At 32.6% G+C, this 11714-nt stretch overlaps 2 protein-coding genes across 2 annotated transcripts; one reads left to right on the top strand and one right to left on the bottom strand.

The window, feature by feature from the left end:
* Positions 1–167: 167 nt before the first annotated feature.
* Positions 168–840, top strand: LOTGIDRAFT_155631 (hypothetical protein; the record flags this gene model as incomplete). Its single annotated transcript, XM_009068174.1, has 2 exons — positions 168–183; positions 221–840. 2 exons carry the CDS (start codon positions 168–170, stop codon positions 838–840), a joined length of 636 nt encoding a protein of 211 aa, XP_009066422.1.
* Positions 841–6386: 5546 nt separating this feature from the next.
* LOTGIDRAFT_211278 (hypothetical protein) lies at positions 6387–10258 on the bottom strand (the record flags this gene model as incomplete). Its single annotated transcript, XM_009068173.1, has 6 exons — positions 10092–10258; positions 9090–9557; positions 8125–8350; positions 7773–7856; positions 7354–7458; positions 6387–6593 (listed from the first exon to the last, which is right to left on the bottom strand). The coding sequence occupies exons 2-6, from the start codon at positions 9431–9433 to the stop codon at positions 6387–6389; spliced, it is 966 nt and encodes a 321-aa protein (XP_009066421.1). The 5' UTR covers positions 9434–9557; positions 10092–10258.
* Positions 10259–11714: the final 1456 nt, after the last annotated feature.

The raw sequence follows: 11714 nt of genomic DNA, 5'->3' as shown, positions 1-11714 counted from the left end.
ATCGATTCTGATTACATGTATATTAAACAACTGTTCATTCTCTCTGTTCAGTTATCCTACATATTTTGTAATGCTTTGTAAATGGCTAGTCTTATGCAAATCAAGTTTGAAAAGAGTTCATGCTAGGACATTTAAGGTTTTAGCAAACAAGAAAATAATGTGAGAATATGCAAAAGTGTAAATGTAACTTTAAAAACACTTTTACAGTCTATATTTTCAGATCATGTAAGTTTACAACCTGTAAGCAACTGGGGATTTCCTGCCAATACCCATCCAATTCTTCTAGAACTTGGTAAAGAATTAAATTGTGGGCCAACTATGTTCAAGTTTCTACAAACCAACTTTATGGAAGGAAAATTTGATATACCATTTGTCAAAATAGCTGGTAAAGAAGGGACATACAATATGAAAGAAATAGTTTATGTGGACAGCAGAATTCAAAGTATGGGAGCAGAATTGACCTATAAACTAAACAGTCGTAAAGCTGACATGAAGATGACAGATGAGCAATACACCATCCTTCATTCTGATTCTAAACTTGATGCCAACATAACAACTGATGGTTTTTGGGGAAGTATTCGAGACTATCCACAGTTTGATATTTATCAGGAAATACTAAAGCAACGATGGTTTGGCAAAGACATCAATACATGTGGTGTACATACTTATGACTTTGATAATACCCTCTTGAGACCAGTTCAAGTTCAATTCCAGGCTACAGAATCTATCTTCAATAAATATTTTCCAACTGAATTTTTTTATGTAGAAAGTTTACAGAATCCATTAGGAGCTGTGGAAGCCTTTCTGAACTTCACTATAGCTTCCCCTCAGAACTGTTAAATATTCATGACACGCTTAATATTGTATTTGGCACTCTTCTTTAAATGTATTTCACATCATGTTTTTCATGGTGTATATTCGGCAAGTAATTACAGTTGTATAAATAAAAATTATTGTGTCAATTTTTATTTGCCCAATGTGGAGGATAGGACATAAATTCAATTTCATGGAATGCAAATGTTATAGATTTTACATACTGTCATTTTAACTGTCTGTGTTTCAGGGAATGTGAGACAATTCACAACATTTTTGTAAGTTTTAGCATTTCAACTTCATTCATAAGTTATGACATATCAAGGGTTTGGGGCACAATTGTTATATGTCCATTTTAGTAGTTTTGAGAAAATGATGTTTTAAACTTTGTAAATGGTATATCAAATCAGGAGTACTATAATATTAAAAGATTTGGAATAAATCATAATTCAACAATGTTGTAGTATTGCATAGTCGCAAATATTGTAAAAAAAAAACTGCAAAATAAAGGACACATATTTTGCTATTGCGCTCCAGGATTATTAGCACACTTGGTGACATAGTAGAACTATCAAAATTATCAGTTGTTCAAGAATTCAAGCTGTGTTGTTAGTCTACTAGTCCATCTTAAAGAAAGATAGCTTGCCAGGCAAGGTAATATACGCCCACTGGCAGCTTTGATCTTGAACATAAATATTTAGCAGTACAGTAACAATCACCAGTATGAAATATTCAACCTTCAGTCATACACTTCTTTTGAACTCTTTAGGGCGATACTGAATAATATTGAGTATGAGTAATTGCCCTTGAAAACGTGTTCAATCTTTAGCTCGTGAAAACTCTAGAAGACAAATATTCAATCTTCAGCGCAATAATGAATAATAAAACCAAGTTTTGTCAAAATTCGGTAAAAGTCATGCCTTCTAGAGTTTTTATGAGCTACAAATTGAAAGATTTTTCAAGATCAAGGGCAATAACTCATACTAAATATTTTTCGATTTTTCCTTGGGTGATAACAAACACTCAAGCCATATTTCGTTAAAATCTGCCATGAATTGTGCATTCTAGGAAGTTTACAAGCTAAAAATTGAACGCGTTTTCAAGAACAAGGGCAGTAACTCATACTAAATATTTTTAGATTCTTCTGATTTTCAATAGGCTTTATCCATGGGTAATAACCAACACTCATGACAAGTTTCGTCAAAATCCGTCAAGAATTGTGCCTTCTAGAGTGTTTATGAACTAAAAATTGAACACGTTTTCAAGAACAAGGGCAATAACTCATACTAAATATTTTTCAATTTTTCTGATTTTTGATAGGGTTTATCCTTGGCTGATTGCAAACACTCACACAAAGTTTTGTCAAAATCAATCAAGAATTGTGCCTTCTAGAGTGTTTACAAACTAAAATTGAACGCGTTTTCAAGAACAAGGGCAATAACTCATACTAAATATTTTTAGATTCTTCTGATTTTCAATAGGCTTTATCCATGGGTAATAACCAACACTCATGACAAGTTTCGTCAAAATCCGTCAAGAATTGTGCCTTCTAGAGTGTTTATGAACTAAAAATTGAACACGTCTTCAAGAACAAGGGCAATAACTCATACTAAATATTTTTCAATTTTTCTGATTTTTGATAGGGTTTATCCTTGGCTGATTGCAAACACTCACACAAAGTTTTGTCAAAATCAATCAAAAATTGTGCCTTCTAGAGTGTTTACAAGCTAAAATTGAACGCGTTTTCAAGAACAAGGGCAATAACTCATTAAATATTTTTCAATTTTTCTGATTTTAGATAGGGTTTATCCTTGGGCGATTACGAACACTCATACCAAGTTTCATCAAAATCCGTCAAGAATTGCACCTTCTAGAGTGTTTACGAGCATTTCAAGAACAAGGGCAATAACTCATAGTAAATATTTTTCAATTTGTTTGATTTTCAATAAGGTTCATCCTTGGGTGATTACAAACAACCATACCAAGTTTCGTCGAAATCAGTCAAGAATTGTGCCTTGTAGAGTGTTTACGAGCAATTGTGGACGGACGGACCGACGGATATGGGTGACGGCAATATACGCCCCCCATTTCATGTGGGCGTATAAAAATGGCTAGCGATGGTCAAGATGGCATGTGTTTGAGCATAAATGTTACATGTCCGGACATATCACTTTTGAGCACCAAGTGTTCCTGTTTTGGAGCATATAGCACATTTGGTTAATGTACTATTCCACTGAAACAAAGCTAGTTAGAGATACTTGCCAAAATGCAAAACTGCTCATCTATGAAATCAACATTTTGACATAAAATGAGGAAAATGTGGCTTGTAAGAAAGTATAGTGATCTATGATATTGTCTATTCAAATTCTTCCAGTGAAGCACTAAGACTAAATCCCTATAGAGGTTTATATTCAGAAACACAATCACAAAACAAAGCCACCTTCAGAGATGTCTTGAATAATATCAATCTTTTATGTCAAGTGCTCCTTTGCTGTTACCATCTTATTTGCTGTAATTACATTATGTCTACATATAGTCTTCTGAAGTACCAATAGCTGCAAGAAAATCACATATTCCCTTCAATATTACTGATTAGCTGAGCTAAAAAATTTCCGTTTCTGAGAATAAGGTACGATAGGTCAAATGTCCCTCTAAATCCTTCTCCAAAAAAGGATGGACATGGGTAACAGCAATATACTTCCATATTATGTTTCAGTACGTAAAAATAACAAACCAGGATCTGTTATTGTTTTAATGAAAATAAAACTTAAATATGACATTTAAAGGTTGACAATCTCAAACAGATATACATGGTATATTACAAGAACACAAAACATATTATATTCAAACAAAATAAACATACATATTGCCTTAACACCTTTAGCTTGGTAGTAGTGTTCACAGGCCACAAGGTTAATTGCGTTAAAATACAAGATAGCTTGCCAGGCAAGGTAATTTTTGCCCACGTGCAGATTTGATTTTAACTAAAAATATCTGGCAGTATGAAATATTCAACCTTCAAACTTTTTTGAGTGATACTGAATAATATTACCAAGTTTCATCAATATCTGCCAAGAATTAGGCCTTCTGGAGTCTTAACATGATAATAATTGAACGCATTTTCAGGAACAAGGACAATAACTCATACTAATTATTTTTCCATTTTTCACAAAGTGTTTGTCAAAAGTTTCGTCAAAATCAGTCAGGAATTGTGCCTTCTAGAGTGTAGAATAACTCAAAAACCGTTTATTGAAAAATCCTTAACTTCAAAATTGACCGCCATCTCATCAATTCCAATGCTCACACCAAGTTTCATCAAAATCCATTGAAAATTGTAGTTTCTCTGGTGCCAACTAACAAATTTAAATGTTATTTTACTAAGTCAAGGGCAATAACTCAAAAAACATTCATCTAAAAATCGTCAAATTCGAACTTGACCACCATCTTTTTAATCCCAATGCTCACATTGCTCATTACAATCAAATGAAAACTGTTTTGTGCCCACAAGAAATGTTGACCGACATACAGGGGTGACGACAATATAAAAACGGACTAGCAATATGACAATATGTACCATATCTACATTAATTAGCATGTGCTCTGTCTGTCCATTACATATTAAAATATTTGGCTAATAAAAAAATAACTAACCAGTGGCAACATGCCTTGCTTTTTACAAAATCATCATATTATCACATACAAGTCTTATTGTAATTAAAAAAACACAGTGAAAATATTTCATTAAATGTGGTTCAATGTTTTTAACATTTATTTATTAAATCTAATGACATCAGAGATAAACTATGGAAAGTATACTTAGCAGGACACCTTGTGATACTGTGATACTGTGATGTGTTTGTTATCTTTAAGGATTACACATGGCTGATAACATTTCAAAATAAGTATTTGAATATTTTAATTTTGACCATTGATGGTCCTTGAATTTTCATTTGGCACAAACATGGAAAATTATTCAACAGATGTTGAATCAAAGGATAAATTACTTACAGCTTTAGGCCAAACTTTGTGTATGCATTCCAGTAACTGCTAATGAGTTGGACAATTATTTTGTCTTTAGTCACAATATGACCAATTGTTTATAAGAAAATTATCTGAATACTAGTAATATCTAAGGAAAGCACTATATGTGTCTGTATATAATCTCAGTATCGCTGGATATTATCATTTATCCTTGGCATCTTGGTAATTTAATAAACCCTGATTCCATAGTGTATAATGATTTATAATAATTAGTATTGAAATAATTATCGACAAAGAATTAGAACCAGAATTTAAGAGAAGGTGGAATTGATATTTGAATGAGATTCCTAATAATCAGCTGATTGCGTAGTTATCATCATTAAATAAAAGTATTTTTGATTTAATGCATTTATATAAACCAGGGGCCGGTTTCACAAAAGAGTTAAGACAGGTCGTAAGTTTGCAACCGATCGCAAGTCGTTCGTAAAACTAACGATGGATTTCACGAAATAAATTCAGTCACAACTTTGGTCGTATCTTAGGATTAAAGACCATTAGCTACGACATGTACTTAGATGTCGTAAGACCGATCTTTCGTTATCAAAATGGTGGGTTGCACGGGGATGTGTCCGTAACACAACGAGATTTAAGGGGTAGAGTTGTTAATACCGCTTTAACGCTTGGGAAACTGCAGAAAAAGGAAGTGAAATGAAGTACGCGTGTACTAGACTACAAAGCAGTAGCAATTACAACATGTGGCGGTCGTTCAAATCTCACATGGATTTAAAAGTGGGCCTAGGTGGGTGTGTCAAGTGCAAGTAAAAACAGTATGCCTGTCTCAGACACTCGAGTAAACATCTCCTACTGTCCTAGCTTTGCCGAAAGTAGGATATTTGAGTCTCTCAGTCTCAAATGGACAGGTCTAGGATGGAACATCTATTTCAAAATAATTGGTAAAATTGGAAGAGATGGTCTAGAGAGTTTCTTTTTACTGTCCCCACTGACGACGGACTCACACAGTAGGCTACAAAGTTTTGCCTGCACATTTTGTTCGGCGTATTCTCTCCTTTGGAATCGTAGGTCTAAAAAAAATGCTGCTATTACAGATATTGCCGAGATGTCCTGTCGTACCAATGTACTATAATCCACAAGAGAATGCAAATTCACTGAAAATTTGGTAGAATTTGACGCTCGCTTTGCTTTGACATTTCTCTTTGTCCGCCATGTTGGCACCGTCGTCACAGAAACACATGACGTCACGCTGTGGTTTTCGTCTTAACTTCATGTCGTAACTAAGATCGTCGTACGATCGTTTTGAGCAAGTGGTTCTAAGATAGGTACTAGCTACGATCGTATATTTCTTCTACACTTAGTCGTAAACTTGCAACGATCGTAAGCTTTGCGAAACCGGCCCCTGGAACATCCAACTACAAAGTTTAAAACTTAACATATTTTCATTTGATTTTAGTCATCTTCAATGCAAAGCTGCTTTATCAAACATATTCATAAAATCCACAGCATGACCAAAAAACACATCCATATTAAACTTAAAAGGAGAGTTGCTGATGCATTTTTTGGTCATATAATTTTGGTTACTTTACTCTCTTCTGTTTATCTTTTAACTGTTCATACAGAACATGATCTTCTTTCATTAAGCACCATGGTGTTGACTGAATATCACATTTTAACCTGACATTTATTATGGTAACTTTTCCACCATCTATAACCATATCATGTTGACTATCTATTGTATATTGTACAGTATTAACACCAGTTACTTTATCTAATCTTCTTGTTTTCTATAATATCACAAATATTTCATAACATAGCCATTATAACAGGTATCATGTGGGACATCATATTCTGATATATTGCGTAAAAATCAAACTCACACTTGCATTAACAGAATCTAATAACAGAGTCCTAAGTTCCACTCAATTAACTGTTAAATACTGTGCAACTTTCATCAATAAAAGAGAATAACATTCATATCAAGCAAATGTGTCTACAGCTCAGGATTATTATCAACATTGTATGGAGCTGTTGATATTCACAGCCCTGTCGTTAGGGTGGGGTCAGTGGGGGCTGGGCCCCAGCAATTAAGAATTAAGCCCCAGCAAAACCCTGTTCAGTTCAGCTGAGAGATTCATTTAATGTCTTTGTACAAAATCGAAAAGATACAGATTTTGATACGTTTTTGGCACCTCAAAATTGTCAGATATGAGTTCTCTTTAAATCTGAGGCTCTGAACCCCAGCACCAGTTCATTCCGGGCGACGGGGCTGGATATTCAGAGATAAGGCAAATAACTCTAATTGTAGTTGTAGTAGTTCCAAATTTTCAAATGATGTAACATTCACTAAATTCTAACTTGACCTTGAATTTTGAATTCTATGCATTTTTTTGAAGATTTCAGAAAAACTTGATAATAACTACAAGATCGTTGGCAGATTTTAATTTTTACAATTATATAAACATATCTAGTTGTATTTAAACTGTAGGAAGGAAGAAAATGTGAACAGATGGACAGACATCCACATAAAAGTATTAAGTTACTTACCTCTCTTTGATCAAAAAACTTATCTTTATCTCTAGTTCGTCTACGTTTATCATGAATATGTTGAAATGTTTTATTACCAGTAGTAATTCCTTCAGGTCGATAAATCTACAAATTGATAGAAAAATACATTCAACCATGAACTTTAATTTCTGGTTGAAAGAGGCATGATATGATAAATAAATTAGTTTAAATTAGCAACATATTAATATAACACTAGCTACATGCCATTGTTTTGATATTATAGTTCTCATATTGGGGACTTTTTATTAGAGTTAAACATTGAAAATGGTAAAGCATAACATTTTTTTTTAGCATAAATGGAAAAAAAAACCAACACAAACATCAATAAAGATGATCAATAAAGATAGAAACATAACAACTTTATGTATCAGATTATAAGTGAGAAGTGTTCTACTTACCTTTATACCCTGTTTTTTCATTCTAACATAAAATTCATCATCTTCTAAACCCCAGCCCCAATATTTATTAGATAAACCATTCAACTAGGAATATAACAAGCAATTAAAACCATTTCAATTTCAACTGTTGCCATATAATTTTATTAATATTTTTCTGTATTTTTTTCTCCAGAATTCCCCAGGCTAAAGTATATTGGATTCAAGATGATTTTAAAAAGATTAAAGCTGCCATGTTATTTAAATGGGTGAAAGCTTAATAGCCTTTGAGCAACCACTCATTTGTTTTGGTACCTGTAATGTTTCGTGTCTTTCAAACTGTGAAATTATCATTAAAATAATCAACACTATTTACCTTTTCAAAATTTTCTCCGGTAATTAACAAAATTCCACCTACAAATTTTTCATAATGATATAAAGGATGTAGATTTGGAGCAGCTATGTGGAATACACCATTTTGAGGATATTTGTAATTTAAAGCTGGATTCAGTGGTAATAAGTCAACATCATGCATAGCAATATAATCACATTCCTGTTTACTTTCTAAAAAACCAATATTTATCAAGGATGCTCTGTTAAATCTGAAACACATCACCAAATCAATTTTCACATGAACATAAGAGATAAAATTGTCTCAACAATAGCTTTAACAAGAAATAATAACTAGAGCTAAATTTCTCCATAACACTTTAAAATGGTAAAATGACATTATCATTACATGCTTGTCAGAATGTTATATGAATACTTGAGACTTTGCCACATGGTATCTATTAAGCTTACTATTCTTAAATTCCAGAACCAAAGACAATTTTGTGATTCTAACGAGATCCTGATCACAGAAATGGAGCTGTCACAAACATTAAAGATGGGTTCCTCATTTTTTTAGTGTCAAATAAAGCAAAATATTTGATAAATTGGTGATTCTAAAGAATTATCATGTATTCTTAAACATATGATGATGTTCTTATTGCAAATAATTATGAGTTTTGAGAAATTATAAATGTCTATGTATGTACAGTCTGGATGAAAAAAAGACTTTTTGACCTTTCTTGATCGGTCACTCATTGGAATTCTGATGGTAATTCTCTTCTAAGTTAGCTAATTATAAATTAATCATGGATATGTGACACAAACTGGCATTTTTTCAAGTCATTAGAACCCCTCTATTTCCTATTCATATTAGTATTAACATTTTCATTTTCATAAATGAAAATAAGGGAAACCATCTTGAAGCCATCAAAGTTATTGTATATCAAAATTCCAATATATAAAAGTAACATTAACTTGAATAATTGATCTAGGAATAAAATAAACCCTTACCTATATGTATCAATTTGATTTATAACAAATATTCTATGGGGAACATTTTGATTTCTTAAAAATGTACTCATATGAGGAACAAAAACCATCAGTTCTTCAAATCTATCACGAAATGGTATAATAACTGCTAACTTATGTCCATCAGATTGTGGTATTGGATCTCCATTAACATGGAATTCTTCCAAATCATTAATTTGCTCATCTTCATTTTGACTATGATTTATACCTCTGTTATCGTTTATAGGATATATGGCCACAAGTAAAAATCCTATCACAGATATTATCAAAACAAACAATAGGAATAAATGGAATCTCTTGAAAACGCCATTGATAATTCTGGCCATACATGAAAAAAATACCAGTACAGTTTTATAACAACACTCAACGCTCAACACATCTAAATCAGCTTCATGAATAGTAGATATTTTCAATTTTAGTTCATTTCATGCTGATGATTTTCAATATTCACTGAAAAATCAATAATCATATATATTATATAAATTTCATGTCATTAATATGAAAAGTTTATTAAAATATTCTTACAGATGACATTACACATTTTTTAGAATAAAATTCAAAGCAAATCAATAGATTATTTGTGTTTAATGTACTGGTATTTAAATGCGGGCACACACTTACAGATTTTTGGACACCAGTAGCGACAGCGCTACGAAAAAAAACAGTAGTGATCGAGAGATATCTGCCATTTTCAATCAAATGGCATATTGTTTACAGTGCCACCCCAGTCGCGATATAAAATGTGTAAGTTTGCAGGGACTGCATATCCTGACCTGAGTTTGTCAGTCCAACATTTCAACAAATGTATAACTTGATTTAGACCTTTGAAACAGTAAATTTTGTAACGTTTTAGATAATTATGGAATAAAATGTACCTTACAATAACTTGACATTAACATTATGAAATTATAAAATTTGTATGACAATAAGTCTTATATAGGATGGCGACTATCTTCTAAATACCTCCACGCTATAATATTTTACCTTACATAATAACAAGTAATGGCTTATTCTGTCGAAAATAAGGATGATTGTATGGAGCGGACCTCATAACATGTTTACAAGAAAATTGTCAGCTTTTTGAAAAAACCTCAAGGAAGAAGTAGTTTTCAATGCAACCAAATTGGTTGCGCTCTGACTCCCTGTCGACGGCATTGAGAGAAAGGATGTTTCAGTCTAACCTAAACACTGACAAGGATGTACATTATATGTATGTATGTACATAAAAAAATATAGATTAAGATAAAAAGTCAAAATCTATGTTTTGATTTCACTTTTAATTCCTTTCAAATTTTTGCATTTACAATGCTTCTTCAGTCCTTAAAATACAGAAATAGTGAAATACTACAGAATCATAAAAAGGGCACCTCATTCCTCAACCATCAGGTTTCGGTCTATTTACCCTTCCAATACCAGTATTATTCATTACTTTTGTCAATGAAAGCTATAGCAATTGGTAGATGAGAATAGATCTATCATTCTTAATATTTTCATTGAATGGATTGGGGAGTGATCAATTTATCGTAGTCTTTCGTTTACCTTTTACAAACAGAAAATGAAAACTGTTTTAATAACGTAGTTGTCTCCCCTAGAGAAAACTGCCCTGTTTTATTGAAAAGATTTTACACCTTGTTATTAAGAAGTAGTCCAAAACGTCTTACTCAGTTCTCATCTCACGGCATATCATAGACTTTTTGATAAAGCAGGGAACACAATATTGAAGATAGAAATGGGCCTAGAACTGATAGACCAGAGGGAGAAGGGGGGTATTGTCACCCGAGAGGGGGCAAAATCTGAGATAACTTTTCTAGAGGATTTTTTCTCAGGAATCCGAATCTGGACGTGTTTACTGACGTACTGACGTGTGACGGAGACCTTACTCAATCTGGGAGGTAAAGTGCCGGGTCAGGGGGCGTTTTTGAGTTATTCAAGGTCAAAGGTCACAAAAGCTCAAATAACGCAAAAAACGTTAAAAATTGAGAATTTAACTACAAAATGTGTACAATTTAATTGATATCATCTAGAAATTGGCGAAAGCCCATTAGTGTGAATTGGCACTATCTATAAGTCCCAATTCTTTGAGGTAATCCAGGTCAAAATAGGTCATGACATTGTGAAGATGAAGTTGTAGTTTGTAATAGCTTGACATTGTGAAGATGTAGTTTGTAATAGCTTGACATTGTGAAGATGTAGTTTGTAATAGCTTGACATTGTGATATTGTGTATATTGTGAAATACAAGGCAACTCTCGGTGGTTTAAACTAACATCATTGGCATGATTTATTAGTCTACCTCTCGAATATTTTGAAATTCTACAAATTTGTATGAAATGTGAATCCAAATTTTACTTCATTAAAGGGACAGATGCGCCTTCAATTCCATGTGTGTCCAGAATTATGTGCGTTTGAATGCCAAAATGATGACTCGTCATTTTAAGATTATACTCTGTGATATATAGAAAAGACATATAAAGATAAAGTGAGTAAGTAAAACTCCTAGTTTGAGGTATTTTTAAATAAATATGAAATTTTCGTACATTTCTAGTACTTCTGAAGACTATTTACATATTTTAAAATCTAAAATCAACCCTTTAAAATGGCACATCTG

This window comes from Lottia gigantea (assembly GCF_000327385.1).
Source record: "Lottia gigantea unplaced genomic scaffold LOTGIsca_9, whole genome shotgun sequence".
NCBI lineage: Eukaryota > Metazoa > Mollusca > Gastropoda > Lottiidae > Lottia > Lottia gigantea.
This window is presented reverse-complemented; position numbering and strand designations above follow the sequence as displayed.